Source organism: Anomaloglossus baeobatrachus, chromosome 5 (assembly GCF_048569485.1).
Source record: "Anomaloglossus baeobatrachus isolate aAnoBae1 chromosome 5, aAnoBae1.hap1, whole genome shotgun sequence".
Lineage (NCBI taxonomy): Eukaryota > Metazoa > Chordata > Amphibia > Anura > Aromobatidae > Anomaloglossus > Anomaloglossus baeobatrachus.
The window spans coordinates 528,326,887-528,347,432 of record NC_134357.1 but is presented as its reverse complement, the minus strand read 5'-3'; the positions used below and the strand labels follow the sequence as shown (position 1 = coordinate 528,347,432).

The 20,546-nt window shown below is 44.0% G+C and overlaps 1 protein-coding gene across 1 annotated transcript in view; it reads right to left on the bottom strand.

Moving 5' to 3' along the window:
* Positions 1-5,639: 5,639 nt before the first annotated feature.
* Positions 5,640-20,546, bottom strand: part of LOC142312163 (uncharacterized) — a 196,729-nt gene continuing 181,822 nt past the window's right edge. The window contains exon 19 of the mRNA XM_075351065.1: positions 5,640-8,147. Within this exon, the coding sequence (XP_075207180.1) occupies positions 7,554-8,147 (594 nt within the window). The 3' untranslated portion in view covers positions 5,640-7,553. The remainder of the gene's footprint in view (positions 8,148-20,546) is intronic.

Here is a 20,546-nt window from a genome sequence, read left to right as displayed (position 1 = left end):
GATCACAAGATCGCATCACAGTAGCATGACCCTCGGCTGACACTCGCAATAGAGGATCATTAGCATATCGCTTCCGATGCTCCTCCAGTATACAAAACAGAAGTGACACTGTGCAGTGTATGTGTGACGCCCTGGCAAAACCAGGTTGTCACAGAGCCTGCACAAATCCACCAAAGTGCAGGCCATTCTCCTCCTTGGCACTAACACAGTCCCCACACAGATATACACCAGCCAATCAAGCCCTACTCACCCCCTCGCCAGGAAAATGGGAGGGATGGAAAGAGCTTAGGAAGTGTCAGAGCAGAGTTTTAGCTTCAGGTTGAGCTGTAGTCAGTGAAGAGCTGACAAGAGGGAGTTGGAGCTCCCTGGACAGGTTGGTAGTCGGGGTTGGAGCCCTGGACTACTGGACTAGGTGGCAGTGAGGGCCACAGGCACGGAGATCCGGTCGCGGGGAACCTGAGGCCAACCGGGACAGGGTTGAAGCCCGCCGGTGCAGAGAGAGGGGATCCGGTCTGGAGGCCGTTCAAGCGGACTAGTCCAGACAAGAAAGAGACAGTGTGTGGAAGAAAAGGGCCCCTGGCTGTATATCTGAAGACACCCGCAAAAGGTGACCGGCCATTGGCAATTTGGTTTACAATACAGACTGTGTGTGTGGTTACTGACCATGCAAATCATCATCAGCTCATCCAGCACCACGACAACCGAACTGTGAGTTTCCTACTCTCTGCAATCCCTCACCATTCTCTGGGCCCCGGGACTACACCTACCCTACTCGTGGAGGGGATTCCACCTTGCTGCCCCGCTCCATCAGCCCCGGGCACCCACATACAAGGCAGCGGCGGTGTCATCATCCCTCACCACAACCCATGGGTGGCGTCACTGAAAAAGACTCTCTATCCCCTGTAAATAAGCCCTTTTCACTTGTGGGCGACGGTCGACTGCTCGAGCCCCAGATCCGGCTGCCACTCAAGCCACAGCCAGTGCCCGGATCCGAGTGCCTCGAGCGCCCCCCCGGTTGTGATCGTTCCCATGCCCGCGACAAATTGGCGTCACGAACAGGATTCCTACCCCATCTGTTGACTTGGATGACGTGCGCCTTACTTTGAATTGTGGACCGTGAACTGTTGAAAAATTTTGAACTGCCACCATCTTGCCCGCCATCTTTGGCACCAAAACAACAACACCGTCATATTCTTCCACGATAAAGGCGCGAAGTTGAAGCCCCACCCCCTAAGAACGTGGGCGGAGCCCGATGACTCCCAAAGCAGGAAGTGCAAAGGACAGTGGGTCCCACGAGACTGCTGTTGAAAACCAAGGGGGAGTGGCATGTAATCCAAGAAGATAAAAGGCAGAGACACCAGGACTTTGCCAAATCCCATTCCTGGTGAATGGCAGTGAGGTGAGGGCCACAGGCACGGAGATCCAGTCGCGGGGAACCTGAGGCCGACCGGGACAGGGTTGTAGCCCGCCGGTGCCGAGAGAGGGGATTCGGTCCGGAGGCTGTTCAAGCGGACTAGTCCAGACAAGAAAAATACAGAGAGTGTGGAAGAAAAGGGCCCCTGGCTGTATATCTGGGTGTGGCACCCGAAGACACCCGCCTAATTAAATTAAAAGCAGAACCATATTGAAGCAACACATATACCTGGAACATTTCAAAACCGCATCCATGTTGCAAAAACAGGCAGCTGCCAAAAAAGGCAGCCCGGGTCCCAGCATGTGCAGCAGACGCCACACAGATGTGTGTGTGGCATCTGCTGCACATGCTGGGACCTGGGCTGCCTTAATTCGCAGTTGTCTGTCTTTGCAACGTGGAAGCAGTTCTGAAATGTTACAGGTATATGTGTTGCTTCGATATAGTTCTGCTTTTAATGTAATTAGGAGGCCGCATGGCACACTGAAAATATAAAATATAGAGTAAGACACCCCGATTGAGATTTGCTGTGCCGTGGCAGGGGTGGCTAAAAAAAATGGATCAATTGTTTGCTAAAAATCTCATTTTGCATTATAGTACAGTTGGAATGAATTTGTGAATTTACACTTTTTATTTATTGCATGCCATTCTCAAGCAGTGCTGGCTCTCCCTCTTTTATTGTTGAGAATTATACCAGTATACAGGACAAGAGAAGTGATACTATGCAGTGTATAAATGTGGCGCCTTGGACTAGCCAGGTCGTCACAGGTAACACACACACACACCCACCCCCCGGACAGTTACATTAGCCAAACACAAAACCCTTGTTGCCTCCCTCCAGGGTCTGATGTCCACACCAGGTGGGGCGGAGCCAGGCGGTTGGCACCACCCACTGAAGAGTTCACAGGCCTGGAGGCGGGAAAAGAGCCAGTGGCAGTTTGGAGTTGACTTTAGGAGTGGAGGAGTAAAGTGGAGAGTGTCTGGGTTCGTGGCCCAGGCACTGACAGCAAGGTTGGCAGACGGTGGTGGCCGTCTGCAGGAGTTGGTGGAACTCCGCAGAACCGGGGTCGGGCGGTGGCCCGCCGGTACCAAAGTGAAGCTAGCACACACAGGCAGGGCCATCGGACCTCGACCCCAGGCTTGGAGCCGCCGTTAACAGTCAAATCCGAGTGTAACAGGAACCCCAGGGGTTTCTTAACGACCAAAGACCCGTTAGAAGGCAACCGTCCGCACCGTGAGGGTATACAGCCACCGCCAACGGCTAGAGACCCAAGGGCCAGCGCTTGAGGGCAAAACGGGCTCCTCCGGCATCCATACACCGGGGAGTGGACTACCGTTGGGGACCCATCGCAGTCAAGACAGTACACAAAGGTGCAGGGAAAGACAGCCGCCATCACCTGTCCGGGGGGAGAGACACTGCAGCCGGCTGTGGGACCCGTCCATCCAGCCGTTTGGTTTACCGGAGACTTTGTGCATCTCTTGCTGAGTGAGTACACCCGTGCCATCCGGCACCGTGCCCCTGCAACCCTGCACCTATGAGGCAGTGGGGGAAATAGAGAGAGCAGTATGGGGGTGGTTGGAGAGGTGGGGGACAGTATGGAAAAGTGGGGGACAGTATGGAAAGGTGGGAGCACAGTATAGAAATGTAAGAGCAGAATATGGAGCGGTGGGGGAGCACAGTAGAGAGGTGGGAGCATAGTATGGAAACGTGTGGGAGCACAGTATGGAAAGGTGAGAGCAGAATATGGAGAGGTGGTGGAGCACAGTATGGAAAGTTGGTGGACCACAGCATGGAAAAGTAGAGGAGCACAGTATGGAAAGGTGGGAGCCCAGTATGGAAAAGTATGGGAGAACAGTATAGAGAGGTGAGAGCGTGGGGTTTAATATGGAGAAGTGGAGAAACCGTATAGAGAATTGGGAGCATATGAGGACTGTATGGAGAGGTAGGAATGTGGGGGATCATATGAAGAAATGGGGACACAGTAACGAGAGTTGGGAGTGGGGCGTTTAATATGGAGAAGTGGAGACAGTATAGAGAATTGGGAGCATGTGCGGGCTGTATAGAGAAGTGGGACTGTCGCGGGCGGGGAGGGGGACGCTGCGCTCGCCGCGCTCAGGTCCGGCGCTGCTGCTGCTTGCTGCTCGGTGGCTCGAGCGGTGGGCCGGATCCGGGGACTCGAGCGGCGCTCCTCGCCCGTGAGTGAAAGGGGTGGTTTTGGGGTTTGGGGAGTTGGTCCGTGACGCCACCCACAGTTTGTGGTGAGGTTGGGGCACCACCGCTGCTCTGGACGGGGATCCCGGGAGCGATGACAGGGAGCAGCCGAGATGTTTCTTTCCCCTCCGTGGGTAGGGGGATTTGGTGGTCCCGGGGCCCGGTGAGGTGACGGGGGAGGCAGGGTTGGTGAGGTGCAGGGTCGTGGGGGCAGCACGGCGCCAGACAGCACGGTGGTACTCACTCAGCCAAGAATGGATACAGAGTCTCCGGTAAAACAAACGGCTGTATGGACGGGTCCCGCAGCCGGCTTCTGTGGTTACCCCCGGAAGGTTGGTGGTGGCTGCCTTTCCCTGCACCTGTTGTGTGTCTTCGGTCCCGATGGCTTCCCACCGGTAACCCGCTCCCCAGCTTGGATATGTGCCGGAGGAGCCCCTTTTGCCCGCAGGCTCTGGCCCTGGGAATTCTAGCTGTGGCGGTAGCTGTATTTCAGAGAATGTGCTGTTCTGATCAGATTATGAGGAATAGGATCACCATGCAATTTCAAATAAGTCCTCTCCTGTCTAAGCATATTGAGAATCTACTTTTCATATAGACCCTTGCCAAAATGACAACCGGCCCCCCCCAAATTCCAATGTCCAAATTCTTGATTACAGACTGTATAGACTGATAAATTTATCAGCTTCTGTTTTGCAAAGTGATTGTCTCATATTACTTGGAAAAGGTTTCAACATTACTCCTTTTACGTTTCCGAAACAGATGTCTAATCATTGTCTAATTCTGATCATAATCATCATCTAATCATAAATCATTATCTAATGCTGATTTAAGAATAGAATCTCTACATGCTTTTCCTCTTTTTGCGCTGTGCTGGTGTCTAAGTGATGTTCTGCATTGTGCACGCTGCAGGAAGTGTGTGAGCCGCTCGATTTTGACATACATTCTGCGTTCTAAGGTGTATTGTTCACAGAGAAATTACATTTTAAAATAAGCACCACCCACCCATCTCCGGAAGTGTTTTGCATTTGACTGAAAGCAAAACAATTTCTCCATGAACAATACATCTTAGAACGCAGAATGTAAGTTTTGCTCATCTCTATTCAGCGGGTCCGGCCGGACTTTTTAAAAAAAAAACAAACAAACAACAAACAGTCCGGTTTAAGAGCGGACTTGAGCCGAACTTGAGCCCAGAACCCGAACCCCATATAAGTCTATGCAGACCAGAACTTACTGTAAGTGCTATAAATAAAATGGTGGTAGTGAGGGGCTGCAAAAGAAAGAAAAATGTGGATTAAAGTAGTATAATTATATTTACCGAGGTTCCTTGAGGCTGTCACACTGTTTCCACTGCAACCAATTTCCTGCACTTCTTACACTTTGTTATTCCACAAGATATGACGAGTCAGACGTTCCATGCAACCTATTTCCTGTCTTCCACTTTCTACAGGACATGACTTTTGTGGGTCACAAGCGTGGCCACCCCACTCTGCTATGAGAGTCATTGAGGATATGACCACAATGTTAGGGGCGAACCAATCCATTTGCATTGTGTGGCCAATTGGTTTGCCCCATACTTGTGTGGCAGTGCCTTTGTTTGCTTTGCAAGAGGTAATATTGTTCCTGTGATAAATAATATTAGGCTGCAGGTCTCTAGCACTGTATATTTCTGTGTTGTATGACCTTTGTGCATCATTGGGACCATATTGCCTTTTCTAAATCATGGTACACTCATGCTGGTTAAGTCTTCTCATATGATTAACCCAAGGTGCAGAGGCTCACAGCACATTTAGGTTATTGCGGATGTATTCTCACATTGATTAATCTACCCCTTATATTTTTCAGTTATTTTGACATTAGTTCTTTTTAACTAATTATGCATTACAAGCAAAGTTTTATTATTCTTTCCCTGCTGATGTCTCTTAAAATCTGGAGCAAGGGAACTTGATGACCCTGTAAACATTTTGAGGGAGGGCCACATGATGACCCTGTTGATATAGTAGAGGAGGAGGATGACTAGGACAAGAAAAAAGGAAAAAAAACTGATGGCACTTCCTAACAGTTAATTGTGAACAGGTGCAAACTGAACATGACATACAATAACAAATATAATGGCTGCACTCTAAGATTCTATGGTATGCAAATATTGAATACAGGAATTTGGACATGCATTACTGCTAAAGAAATACATTTAACAATTGAGACACTTAGCACACAAAAAACGCCAGTTTTATGTAAGCCCCTAAAATTGTAGGCTTTTTAAAACAAAAAGAACACTGTAGATTTGCACTGTTTTTGCAATTTAACCAAATTTGGATCCCTCCCCCCATTTTCCAGTACACAGTGTGGTAGAATAAATGGTGCAATTCAAAATTAGAACTCACTTCTCACAAAAAACAAGACCTCACACCGCTATGTGGCTGGAAAAAATAAAAAAAAGTTATGGCTCTTGGAAGAAGGAAAAAACTGAAAATGAAAAGCTCTTGGAGGCGAAAGAGTTGAAATGCTAATCTTGGGGTGTCAGGCTATTTAGACAATTGAGGAGTATTTAAAATCAAAGTCCCTGTAGACCCAAAAATATCTCTATTGTTGTATAGAAAAGGGAATCATATCACAGTCGTGGTGAAAAAAAAACTACTATACTTGGCACAGAAAGGGAATTTAAAAATAATGGATCACACCAGATGTTCCTACAAGAAAGGGTTGGGAATGTATCATATATATAGAAAGGATTTACAATAAGAACAAGATTATTATTAATATAGATAAGACATGTTAGGAGGAAGAGGGAGGAAGAAATTTGTTTTTTTTTTGGTTATTCTTTCCCAGATGGTTGGTTTGGTTTTACTGCATGTGAGATGGATCTGGAATAGTAGAATGAAATGTTAAGGTTTTAAGAAAAATGAAGCATCCCAATACTTTTGTCCATATAGTGTATATAGAACAAAGTGAAATACTAAGTGCGTGTTGAATATTACTTTTTATTTGATTTTTGGATAACAGATGGTTATTAGTAACTTAAAAGGAACATATCACCATATTTGGCCCATATAAACTGTGGCCACCACCAGTAAGCTCTTATATATACACAGTATTTTAGAATGCAGTATAACATTAAAAAAAGACCTTTTATTATACTCACCTGCAGGGCAGTATAGTCCGATGGGCGTCGCTGATCTTGATCCGGTGCTTCTACTCTTCTTGAGATGACCATCCTCCTTCTCTCCTTCGTGTGGATGACGCATCATATCTCAACCACACAGTGTCATCCATCATGCTGTGGTGCACTTCTCTCTGCTGTGCTGCGGGCAGAGCAAAGAATTGTAATGCGGAAAAGTCAAAATACACCCATGCATGCGCATTACAATTCTTTGATCTGCCCTCTGAAGTGCAGAGAGAAGTGTGCGTGTACAAGAGCACAATGGAGGAGACTGTGTAGATCACATAAAACATATCATCCACAAGGAGGACAGCAATTGTAAAAATAAAAAAGAAGATGTGCCAAACGAAGATCAGCAACACCCATTGGACTGGAGAGCCTCCTAGGTGAGTATAATAAAACATGTTTTTCACGTTATATAGGTCGGCCTGCACACTTATAACGCATTCTCAAAATACTGTATGTAAGAGTTACTGTGGTGGCCGCAGCTTCGAAAGGACAAATCTGGCGTCTGTGTGAACAACATCGTTGCACCCTCCCCCTATGCCTGAATAAAATACAGTATTTTGAAAAATCTACAGACTGGTGAGTGCCTCATTTTTTCTTCATATTTGAAGTCAAATCTGGTGACAGGTTCCCTTTAATATGTTTTGAATTCTAATTTAAGTATTAAATTACTTTCTTTATTTCGTTGTCTTTACTCTCTCCCCATTTCAATTGTTTTGATGGTGAACAAATGATTTTCAAGGAAACCATTTCTCCCCATGCAGGTATTATGTTGGTTTTTCAGTGTGAGTTTTTTTATGTTGAAATATATCTGAATAGTAGGTGAAACGTTTCCCACATTCTAAACACATATATGGCTTTTCCCCGGTGTGACTTCTCTGATGTCCAAGAAGATTTACTTTCTGTGTGAAACATTTCCCACATTCGGAGCATGAATATGGCTTCTCCCCTGTGTGAGTTCTCTGATGTCTAAAAAGAGTTGAATAGTCTGCAAAGCATTTACCACATTGCGAACATGAATATGGCTTCTCCCCTGTGTGAATTCTCTGATGTGTATCAAGTTTTGATTTGGCTGTAAAGCATTTCCCACATTCTAAACATGAATATGGTTTCTCCCCTGTGTGAATTCTTTGATGTGTAACTAGCTTTGATTTAGCTGCAAAGCATTTCCCACATTCTGAGCACGAATATGGCTTCTCCCCTGTATGCGTTCTTTCATGTATTACAAGCTTTGATTTGTTGTTAAAACATTTACCACACTCTGAACAAGAAATGTTTTTCTCCTTTGTGTGAATTTTTTGATATGTAACTAAAGACATATTGAGGGAAACACTTTTTCCATATTCCGCATTTGAAAATAGCTTCTTTGCCGTAAGAGCATTTTGATATGTAATGCCCCCTTTGTGACTTTTCTTTTTTTCAATAGTTTGTGATGAATCAGAAGATAGGGCCTGTATAACAGCATCAGATGATGGAGCTTTACTTTGAAGAGATAATGGGATATCTGGAGTAGTGGAATTCACTTCACTTATATCTTGTGTGATATCAAAGTCATGTGATTTAAATCTTGAAGATGTCAGCTGTCTCTCTGATCTCCACCTACAGTCATCTGCCAAGAATTAAACAAATTATTATTTTTAACTAAAATAACCTTAAAATTATTTTAATGTACATTTCTACATGCAAAATCTATAAAAATTGCAAGTTATGTAGCAAAATTAAACAAGACAATAACAGTTCACAATCTAACAGTAGACCTTAGAGCATGAACAACTATAGCATGATGGTCGTTTTATTTTGTTAATTCTTCCCCCCAAATAGTGGAATGAAAAGCCAATAAAAATTTTGTACTCAAAAATGGTAAAAAACAAACAAGGCCCCACTTAGGTTCATCATCTGTGAATGGAAACATAGAAAAATTGTTTCTTCAGGGAGGAAGGAGACGAACTCTAGTGCCACCTACTGGAAGTAGCAATCCAAGTCAAAAGTAACCGTTTAACGAGCCTTCTCATATGACTTAGGATTTATGCCAGATCAGAACCTCAATTTGCAGAAACGGTGTTTCTGGGTGATTGCCCCTTGTTAAAGGGTCACTTTTGACTTTTAGGATTGCTACTTCCAATAGGTAGCACTAGAGTTTGTCTCCTTCCTCTCTGAACAGACAATTTGAATATTTTACAGAGGAGTATTGCAGCTAAAAGACTCCTCACTGGCAGCCAGATTGGTTTGTCAGTCTCCACAAAAAGAAATGTTTTCCCCTTAAACCATACTATAATTTCTCATAAATCCATATCAGATCTCAAACTTTGCACTGACCAGGGCAATCACCCCAAAACACCGTATCTGCAAATTGAGGTTCTGATCTGGCAAAAATCCTAATTCATATGAAAAGGCTCGTTAAAGGGTCACTTGACTTTTAGAATTCCTACTTCCAATAGGTGACACTAGAGTTTGTCTCCTTCCTCCATGGAAACAGAGGGTTCCACATTACTAGCAGCTCACTTAAAGACTCTAAAAAAGCAATATGGCCCGTTATAGACATGATGATGTCTAAACTGCTGTGACATTATTGGCGCAATCTAAATGAGTAAAATAAAGCAATACAGCAAAATTCAGAGCAACGTCTTCCACTTGCTAGCTCCGTACGCTACATGGCATATGGAAGAAATGCTCTGCTCAGATGAGACCAAAGTAGAAGTTTTGGACTAAATGTAAAAGGCTTTATGTGACTGAAAACTGACATTGCACATCACCTTGAAAAAACCATTCCACCATCACGCATGCTGGTGGCAGCATCATGGTGAGGGGAGGCTTTTCTTTTACAGGGACAGAGAAACTGGCGAGAGTTGATAGGAGATGGATGGAGATAAATACAAGGCAATCCAGGAGGAAAACCTCTTAGAGGCTATAAAAGAGTTGAAACTGGGGTGTAGCAGGATATCGACCATAAACATCCTGCCAGAGCTACAAATGATGGTTTAGATCACAGCATATTAATGTGTGTGAACGGCCCAGTCACAGACATAAATCTTTGTGCAGGATGCAGCCAGGCCCTTTAGTGTTTGGGAGAAGTAGGGTGTCCTTCCTGTGGGGAGCACTTATATTGTGCTGGGCAGCCCTCCTGATCTAATAGTCTGGGAATCATCAATAGGCTGTAAGACAGACACTGTGCATCACACGTACCTGTGTGACTGAAGCCCTATACAAGCCTTATCTGTGTGCATAGAAATCCCGTGCCCACTGTGCTTGTTTTTTCCGCAGAAAACACTGACCTTCGGCGTAACTTTCCAAGCCTCAGCATTTCAATTGTTTGCTGTGGAGTCGCCAGCATTCTCCGTAGGGAGAACACAAGCGAGAGACTGCAGCGCCCTGAACCCTGATCGTGGGCACAGGCAGCTGCGGTCTCCTGCGGAGGAGACTCGCAATCCCACAGGTCAGGACTCAGCGGGCCCTGATTGTGTGCACATACCCTTATACTAGGCAGCCACCTCCTCCAAGAATTTGTAGGTTGTGAGTGGTTATTTCATCAGTATTTTGCACCCGTACTGCCTCCACCTTTTTGCTATGGGGGCCTGTTGCATCCTGCTAGTTCATTGGTAATGGCTGTTTCTTTTTCTGTGATTTTTTTTAGCTTTGAACACCAACTCATAGTTATACTAACCACCGTGTCCACCCCAAACACAATTTTTTTTCTGTATATAAAAATATTCACTAAATGACATCTATCTTTATTCTGTCTGAACACAAAACAACAGATGACAAAATAATGCATCAATGAATAATGACAACCTAAAAAATAAGAAACCATGTCAAGATTGGCTTACATGGAACCAAATCAGAACAAAAATATTCACTTTAAGGATGAAGAAATTAGAAAAATTCTAAAAAAAAGGCTTGCTATATTTGTATATCACGTGTTTTATATATTTTTTGTTTAATCACTACATCCAAATCAGTTTGTGGAGGTTGCCTGAGCTATAGCTTGTTTGTTCAAACGTAATAAGAATATCTGTGTATGTAAATAGTCAAAATGTAGATGTAGTTGCATAATTATCTGTCTGTCTATGTAGCCATCGCATAGATCCATAGTATAATTCAAAGTTGTATAATCATGAAGGAGTTAATCAAAGATGATGAAGCCAGAATGTGAAGCTGCGAAAGTCTTATCAGTAGCTTTCACACAGAAGGAATGTACGGGAGGCAGGCAGTGTGCTGTGAGAAATTGGGAGTGAAGCCCTCCCTGGTTAGCTTCAAGGTTATTCATGCTTACTGTATAATTGGATCTATCAGAATAAATGGGCCAGTTGGTATCGCTGACTCAAGGAGAGAGCATGTCTGTGTTCTTAGTCTTATATACATTGATATATATTGGCACTGATATACAGCTAATACGGCACCGTCTCTGGATATCCCAAATGAGGACTCCATTAGCAGTCTTCAATGCAAATTCCTCCCTTGACAGTTTGGCGCACCCAACGTGGAGCTCCATCAAGGACGCACTGCTGACCTGCAAATACTGATCGTTTGGATGTCACGGACTGAGACCTCCCTCCGCTCCAACCAGGCTGATCCCCTACAACCCTCGGTGAGTGTTACATATTTTGTATTCACTGCCGTTGTGGTTGTTCTTGGAGAGGAGGGAGTGACGGGCTGTGTGTCCTTATCGGTGTTAAAAGGTTCCTGATTGTGACTCAGGGGTAGTGCCCGCTGGAGCTCAGAGCACGATCCCAGCCCCGAGGTGTGGATCGAGTGTCACACGGGATCCAGAGGACGGTTGTTAGGGCAGGAAAGACGGTGGTGGCTGGATATAGCTAGTTAGACTCACCCGGTCTGTAATTAAAGACGCGGGGGGGTTCCCGTGGCTGAAGATAGGGATTAGGACATTAATTTTGATACAGTTGCTCAAGTCCGGAGGGAATACCTTTTGTACCCCTCCTCCATATCACGAGATACCCTTATCAGGGGGTTCCCGTGGCTGAAGATAGGGATTAGTACATTAATTTTGGTGCAGCTGATCAAGTCCGGAGGGAATACATTTTGTACCCCTCCTCCATATCACGGGATACCCTTATTACTATATACAGTTAGGTCCAGAAATATTTGGACAGTGACACAAGTTTTGTTATTTTAGCTGTTTACAAAAACATGTTCAGAAATACAATTATATATATATAATATGGGCTGAAAGTGCACACTCCCAGCTGCAATATGAGAGTTTTCACATCCAAATCGGAGAAAGGGTTTAGGAATCATAGCTCTGTAATGCATAGCCTCCTCTTTTTCAAGGGACCAAAAGTAATTGGACAAGGGACTCTAAGGGCTGCAATTAACTCTGAAGGCGTCTTCCTCGTTAACCTGTAATCAATGAAGTAGTTAAAAGGTCTGTGGTTGATTACAGGTGTGTGGTTTTGCATTTGGAAGCTGTTGCTGTGACCAGACAACATGCGGTCTAAGGAACTCTCAATTGAGGTGAAGCAGAACATCCTGAGGCTGAAAAAAAAGAAAAAATCCATCAGAGAGATAGCAGACATGCTTGGAGTAGCAAAATCAACAGTCGGGTACATTCTGAGAAAAAAAGAATTGACTGGTGAGCTTGGGAACTCAAAAAGGCCTGGGCGTCCACGGATGACAACAGTGGTGGATGATCGCCGCATACTTTCTTTGGTGAAGAAGAACCCGTTCACAACATCAACTGAAGTCCAGAACACTCTCAGTGAAGTAGGTGTATCTGTCTCTAAGTCAACAGTAAAGAGAAGACTCCATGAAAGTAAATACAAAGGGTTCACATCTAGATGCAAACCATTCATCAATTCCAAAAATAGACAGGCCAGAGTTAAATTTGCTGAAAAACACCTCATGAAGCCTGCTCAGTTCTGGAAAAGTATTCTATGGACAGATGAGACCAAGATCAACCTGTACCAGAATGATGGGAAGAAAAAAGTTTGGAGAAGAAAGGGAACGGCACATGATCCAAGGCACACCACATCCTCTGTAAAACATGGTGGAGGCAACGTGATGGCATGGGCATGCATGGCTTTCAATGGCACTGGGTCACTTGTGTTTATTGATGACATAAAAGCAGACAAGAGTAGCCGGATGAATTCTGATGTGTACCGGGATATACTTTCAGCCCAGATTCAGCCAAATGCCGCAAAGTTGATCGGACGGCGCTTCATAGTACAGATGGACAATGACCCCAAGCATACAGCCAAAGCTACCCAGGAGTTCATGAGTGCAAAAAAGTGGAACATTCTGCAATGGCCAAGTCAATCACCAGATCTTAACCCAATTGAGCATGCATTTCACTTGCTCAAATCCAGACTTAAGACGGAAAGACCCACAAACAAGCAAGACCTGAAGGCTGCGGCTGTAAAGGCCTGGCAAAGCATTAAGAAGGAGGAAACCCAGCGTTTGGTGATGTCCATGGGTTCCAGACTTAAGGCAGTGATTGCCTCCAAAGGATTCGCAACAAAATATTGAAACTAAAAATTTTTTTTTGGGTTTGGTTTATTTGTCCAATTACTTTTGACCTCCTAAAATGTGGAGTGTTTGTAAAGAAATGTGTACAATTCCTACAATTTCTATCAGATATTTTTGTTCAAACCTTCAAATTAAACGTTACAATCTGCACTTGAATTCTGTTGTAGAGGTTTCATTTCAAATCCAATGTGGTGGCATGCAGAGCCCAACTCGCGAAAATTGTGTCACTGTCCAAATATTTCTGGACCTAACTGTAGCTGAGGGAGCAGCTGGTATAGAGGTGTAGCCTTAAGTTCCGGCGGGGCTGTAAAGCACGCCGCATAGTCATAAATTAATGTAAACCAGACACCACCAAGATAGCAAAAATGTTTAGAACGGAGAAGACAAGGTTAAGAAAGCTGAGGATTCACAGTGGATTTAGTAAACATTCCTTAGGGAGGGGCACGTGCTGGAGACAGTTCAGCTGTGTAACATGCCCCATAGATTTTCAGAGTATTACTTGTTGATTGATGCTGAATTGTTTAACAGAATAACGCAGATATTGCTATCAGAAAGATATATTGAGGTCAAAGAAGAGGATGAGCGAGGAGATGTTGTGTTTTTCTATATGTTACCCGAGTCTGAGGAAAGATCTGAGGGTCCTCCGACAGGTTGTTTTGTTGCTGCCCCACAACCTGATCCTCATTTTATTCCCCTGTCCCGGAGATATTCACAGATGCTGCAGTCACTAGACAGCATCCCTTAATCCTTTCCACACCCATACCCCTGGTCCCTCCCATACCTGCAATGCCGTCTCTCCCCTCACCGGCCAGTCTGACATCACGCTCCCCAGTTACCAATCCCCTCCCTTTGGATCCCCCTCCTTCCCCTAGGACACATAGTAAGCCTTACCCCGAACCTAACGAGGAACAGCCCTCATTTAAATATGTCCCTTTCAACCCTATCCAGTCAGCGGCATTAATCCCCTGCCTGCCAGATCCCGAAATTAACCCTATGCGATTTTATAGGAAGATACTACAGGTCCACCAGTTATATTCAGCTGCGCGGAAGGACCTAGTTAATCTCACCAAGATAAAAGCAGGAGACAGTTTTTGTCCCTTAATGGAGCACCATCTCACAATGCCCCCAGGCACTGATGACACCACTTTCCAAAGTGGACAACAGTGTTGTGCCGCTTTAAAAAGATGGGCTCAAGATCAATTGGTGTATACAAAAGCGCCGGTGCAGCCCCCGCCACAGCCCATGCCCCAACAGGGTCCAAACCCCGTATATGTAGCTCCCAATCAACAAAATCAGCAGAGCCAGCAACAGAATTATTGGCGTTGTGGTCAGCCCGGTCACTATCAAAGAAAGTGTCACACCCCGAAATCTCAGTGTTTAGCCAGGTACCCTCGAAACCGTAACCAAAACTTGCAGCACACAAACCCACAATAAAGGTGTTCCCTGTAGATTCAGTAATGATCTACCTGAAGCCAGGTGTGCCTTTTCCCAGAGTATCACAGTATCACTTTACAGTAAATCAGTCCCAGGAGATTTCCCAAGATACTGCCCACAGTCCGGCTGCACCCAGGAGTCTGCCCCAACCTTCTTTAATGACACAGGGGGGAGCCCCGGACTGCTTGTTTTTGTTGCAGCAATTTCCAGTTCCAAGCCATCTATTTTAATGATGCTCTCGCACTCCTGCAGGGATGTGTGGGAGGGTATACAGTACGCTGCTAGTTATCACACGTTGTAAAAGAAGAAAAAAAAAAAGGTAATTTCAGCAGATTTACAAAGCTGTTTCTGTCTTATGTACTAACAAGTGCTTTTTCCGGCTGGTGGAGTGGATTTTGTTTAATCCTTAGAGTTCAAAATTTCATAGGAGATTATCAATAGTATTCTGTTGCTATTTAAATAATTAAATTAATTTTGCAGGGAAAAGTATATTTTTTTTAAAATATACAAATTAGGTTTTTGGTTTTTTTTTGTTTTTATGGTTATGTTTTTGTTTTGTATTTTTGCATACAAACTGCCAATATTAATTAGTTTCCTTTTCTTTTGTAGATACAGAATATCTATGAACCCTGTTGTAAGGTTTCAAAATTTCCCAGTAGAGTATAAGTTATATTTATCGGTTGGTTAATCATATTGTTTACTGTTATAGACCTATACATTTTGCCAAAGTAGTATATAAAAACAAAAAATAAAAAGGGAGGAAGTAGATATCTATTACATTTTTCCAGCAGCAGACATATTGGATAGGCTTTAAAGCAGGCTTTAAAGCTGGCTTTTCTTTTGCAACAGTTATGTCATGTTTATTGGATTATTATGAATGTAGGAATATATGTCTGTTATAGGAATGATCTAATCTATATTTCTTTTAGTTTTGTTTTTATAGATGAAATCAGATGGTGGTCGATTCTGCACTGGATATGCTACGGTTTGCACAACATGAGGTAGTCTAAATTTAGGCCACTCCCTCCCCTCCTATCGGTACAGGTGAAAGTGACGCATTAATGCCTCTCTAAATGGGTGGAGCAGTATTAGGTAATAGTCAAAATGTATTTGTAGGATGTAGATCTTTCCTATTGTGAAATAAGCTAGGTACGCCGAAAAGAAAGTCTAGATCTGAGCTGATGGAATCGGATGGAGATCCCCGCACAGGTGCAGCTGACCAAGAAGCAGTGAATGGGCCTAGAGTTGAGGAGTCCTTTACCAATGCATATAGACCATATCTCGGTGACACCTGTCACGTCAGTGACTTCTGTCACTCCTTGTGTTCTTAAATCCCTACAGGAACAAGTGAACCAATAAGGAGTGGAGTGCGAGACGCAGGGAGCCGGCTGACTGAGGAAGGTCTGTGGATGAAGGGCGGTAAGCTTTCTCGGCCATGAGATCTCTTCTTAATGATGGCCCAAGTAACATGGACTAACATCTGTGAAAGTTGGATATCAGTGTGCGCTTTGGTGACGCCTGGGTTCAGTACCCAGGTAGGCAAACTCACCCGGTCTTGTGAAGCACATTCTTAAAACAATGAGAAAAAACTGTAAAGAGTCCGTAGAAACACCCTGCACCTGCTCTACCCATTCTTAGAGACTGCAAACTGATTATAGATATATATCATGAGCACGTTGTATGCAAGTCTGTGCGTGTTGTGTAGATTTCTCTCCAGGTCTGGTCAGAGGCTTTCCAGTGCAGAAAACAACGTCATTGCTGAAAATCCACATAATGCAAGTGGTATGTAAAAAAACAAACTAATAAGTGCGTGTTGTGTTTCTCTTTAGTGTGTGTTTTGTTTCTCTTTAGTAACAAATAGGTTTCTGTGTAAAATGTTGTTTGGTTTAATGCAAAGTATGTATAATTTTTATATGATTAATTAATTAGTGAAATAAACAAGTCTATTTTCTAATTCCAGATCCTAAATCAGAGTTAGTAGTATATGGTTTTCGGTCAGGAGACTGATTAATCCTAAAAGGACACAGAAATTTCGATAAAGCTCAACGGCAGGACAACATGGATTTACGCCCCGCATTGCAGAAGGGTCGATCCACCGGAGCTGCACTAAGTGTCCTGTTCATATTTATCCTTTACAAAAAGACCTGTACAGTCCCAAATCATCATTGCCGAAACAGTTAGAAGAGAGGACTTAGAGAACCTTGAGACATGGGAAAGTCCAACTACAAAGGGACTCACCTAGGGGTCCTTGGTTTCAAACCGGTGAAGAAATCCCATTCCCCTCTCCACCCATGTCTCAACGTTGAGTCAGGCAGATTTCCCAACAGATCTTTCTTCCGCTTTTCCTAAGGGAACACAGTACCCTTAGTATTTGGAAATGGCAGAAGTGAGTCAAAGGGGGGGACTGTTGAGAGTACGAATTGAGTAATCTAAAATACTTAATTCAGCCATTTCATAGACCCAAAAATGTGGTTTGGTTAATGTAATCTAACCATTTACAAATGCTTTTGTCTCCTACTAACTCATATGAATATATTCAGTGATTTTCCTTAATATAAAATGCTAGCTATGGATTCTCTCATCTCGGGAAAGGTTTTGGAAGAGCCTATCCCATCAGGCTGATGTCTCTCCGGCCTAGTCTGCTGAGTACTGGCAGTGACACGCGAGTTGACGTCACATCTCAGAAACCAATGGACCCGACACAACCGAAGCAGAAAGCGGCCGCTATTCTACCCATTATCTCAGAAGGTTTTTCCAAGTCTGCACCACAAACTGTTCACATGAAGCCTCATCATGTTTTGTTGCTTTTTTTTTATCAAGAGCAGATTATCCAGGTTCATAAAGTGGCCCTAAGTGGACTAGCACTGACCAAGCATTTTCTTTTTGTTTTATATCCGAAAAGAAGAACCATGGACAATTTGTAGCAAATGTCCTTTTGTTTTTTTAATTTTGTGCTAATTTTTAAATGAGGTCTAAATTCAATCTTTCTTAATCAGGATAATGTGCCCTAATGAGTGTAATAGCGCCAATTCTAATAGCCCCTATAAATCATAGAGTTATGTTTAATAAATAAAAATAAGTACTTAAGAGGGGAGTTAAAGTCTGTAGTGTTAAATTAACCAACAATCCCATAGAAAGTCCCAAGGGCAATAAGTCATAAATAAGTCCCAAATAATAAAATATATCTCAATGGTAAAAATTTTAAAATTTAAGGTTGATAATATTCACAGATATTTTATTAAGGGGGGACTGTGGAGGTCGTCTGAGCTATAGCTTGTTTATTCAACCGTAATAAGAATATCTGTGTATGTAAATAGTCAAAATGTAGATGTAGTTGCATAATTATCTGTCTGTCTATGTAGCCATCGCATAGATCCATAGTATAATTCAAAGTTGTATAATCATGAAGGAGTTAATCAAAGATGATGAAGCCAAAATGTGAAGCTGCGAAACTTATGTGAATGTGAACTGTCTTATCAGTAGCTTTCACACAGAAGGAATGTACGGGAGGCAGGCAGTGTGCTGTGAGAAATTGGGAGTGAAGCCCTCCCTGGTTAGCTTCAAGGTTATTCATGATTACTGTATAATTGGATCTATCAGAATAAATGGGCCAGTTGGTATCGCTGACTCGAGAGAGCATGTCTGTGTTCTTTGTCTTATATACAGTGATATATATTGGCACTGATATACAGCTAATACGGCACCGTCTCTGGATATCCCAAATGAGGACTCCATTAGCAGTCTTCAATGCAAATTCCTCCCTTGACAAGTTCAGCTAAGACCTTATGCGGGCGTCACACGGTACGATCTGTCGTGCGATCGTACCCGCCCCCGTCGTTTGTGTGTCACGGGCAAATCGCTGCCCGTGTCGCACAAAGTCATTAAACCGCCGTCACACGTACTTACCTGCTGAGCGACCTCGCTGTGAGCGGCGAACATCCTCTTCCTGAAGGGGGAGAAACGTTTGGCGTCACAGCGACGTCACACAGCCGCCGGCCAATAGAAGTGGAGGGGCGGAGATGAGCGGGATGTAAACATCCCGCCCACCTCCTTCCTTCCGCATAGCCGGCGGGTGCCGCGGGACGCAGGTAAGCTGGGCTCTTCGTTCCCGGGGTGTCACACGGTGCGATGTACAATGAACAACCGGCGAAAAGAAAAATAAACGATATTTTAAAAATAAACGACGTGTACACGACTCACGATTTGTAACCGTTTTGCGAACGTTCAGCGTCGCTCGGAAGTTTCACACAGGACGATGTCGCAAACGATACTGGATGAGCGTCACAAAAACCGTGACCCCGACGATGTATCGCATGATAGATCGTCTCGTGTGATGCCCGCATTAGTCTGCGTAAGACACTACGTTATATCTGCAGTTATCTTTCATCATAATGTGCTTTCCAGATTATACCCCCAGCTACCCTCAGTTATGTTTCTTACACATGGAGGAAGGATAAACTAGATAGTCTTTTTTCAACCTATGTAACTATTAAATGATTAAGTGACAAAATGTATAGTTGGTAGAGGAAGGTTGAACTGGATGGACCTAGGTCTATTTACAACCCATGTACCTATGTAACTAAGTCCATACTGTTAGACTTTTCAAACCCTTCCACTGTACATGGCATTTGTGTATCGCCAACCAAGCTCCTCTATTGAGCTCCTCGATCACTTTGTCATCTGGCTTCCACACTTTCTATCCTGTTACCTCCCCACTCACATTATGGGGGACTTTAACACATCACCAATGACGATCCGCTCACCTCATCTGCCACTCACTTTCTGTCTCTAACCTCCTCCTTCAACCTTTTACAGCTTACTATCTCTCCTATGCATGAAGACGGAATTAGGCTGTACATAGTGTTCTCCCGGTTCTGCTTAGTGCATGACTCTACTAACTCCCCTCTCTGACCACAACCTTCTTTCCTTCTCTCTTAAGAACTTTCTCGTAGCCCAGAATACCACCACTTATCACACATACAGAAATCTAAGGACCATCAGTGCCCAGCAACCTATCAATAGTATGCAGTCATCTTTAGCTCTGATCTCCTGCCTCGGCTGTTCAGACTTCGCATTGTCACATTATGATAATACATTGCAGCACACACTGGATGAAGCAGCACCTGCACCACACAGAAACACCCGATAGAAACGGCGGCAGCCCTAGCACACACTGCAAAATACTTTTCCTCCAGCGCTGCTCGAGGTGTGCTGAGTATCAGTGAAGAAAATCACTGATCAGAAGACTTCATCCACTAAAAGTTCATGCTCAAAACTTATAACTCAGCCTTGTTTGGCCAGATGGAGAGCAATTTTACCACCCTCATCCGATCACTAACTGACAATTCAAAACAATTTTTCGATACCTTCCACTGCTCCTCCTGAGGCCTCCAGTACAGACCCCAGTCACCAACCTGCACCAGTGACCCAAAACAGAACTTCTCGTGTTTCCTCCCTCCACTAACCGACTTATCCCTGATATTGTAATTGCCTTTGGTGGTTCAACCATAACTCAAGCAGCACACTTACTGTCTTGGGGCTATATTTGACACAGAACTTTCCTTTATTTCCTATATCCAATCACTATCTTGCTCAGGTTACCTGCATTTTAAAAACAGAATCCAACCTTTGCTCACTTTTGAAAATGCAAATACATTTATTGTCACTCTTATTCATTCTCGTCTGGACTACTGCAACTCTCTACTGATTGGTCACCTTCTAACTTTATCCTCTCCAATTCGTCCTGAATGCGGCAGCCAGGGTCATAACTTTGTCCAACCACTTCACCAATGCCTCTATCTTGTGCCAATATCCCAAAAAAATGACGCACATCCAACAAATGTGAA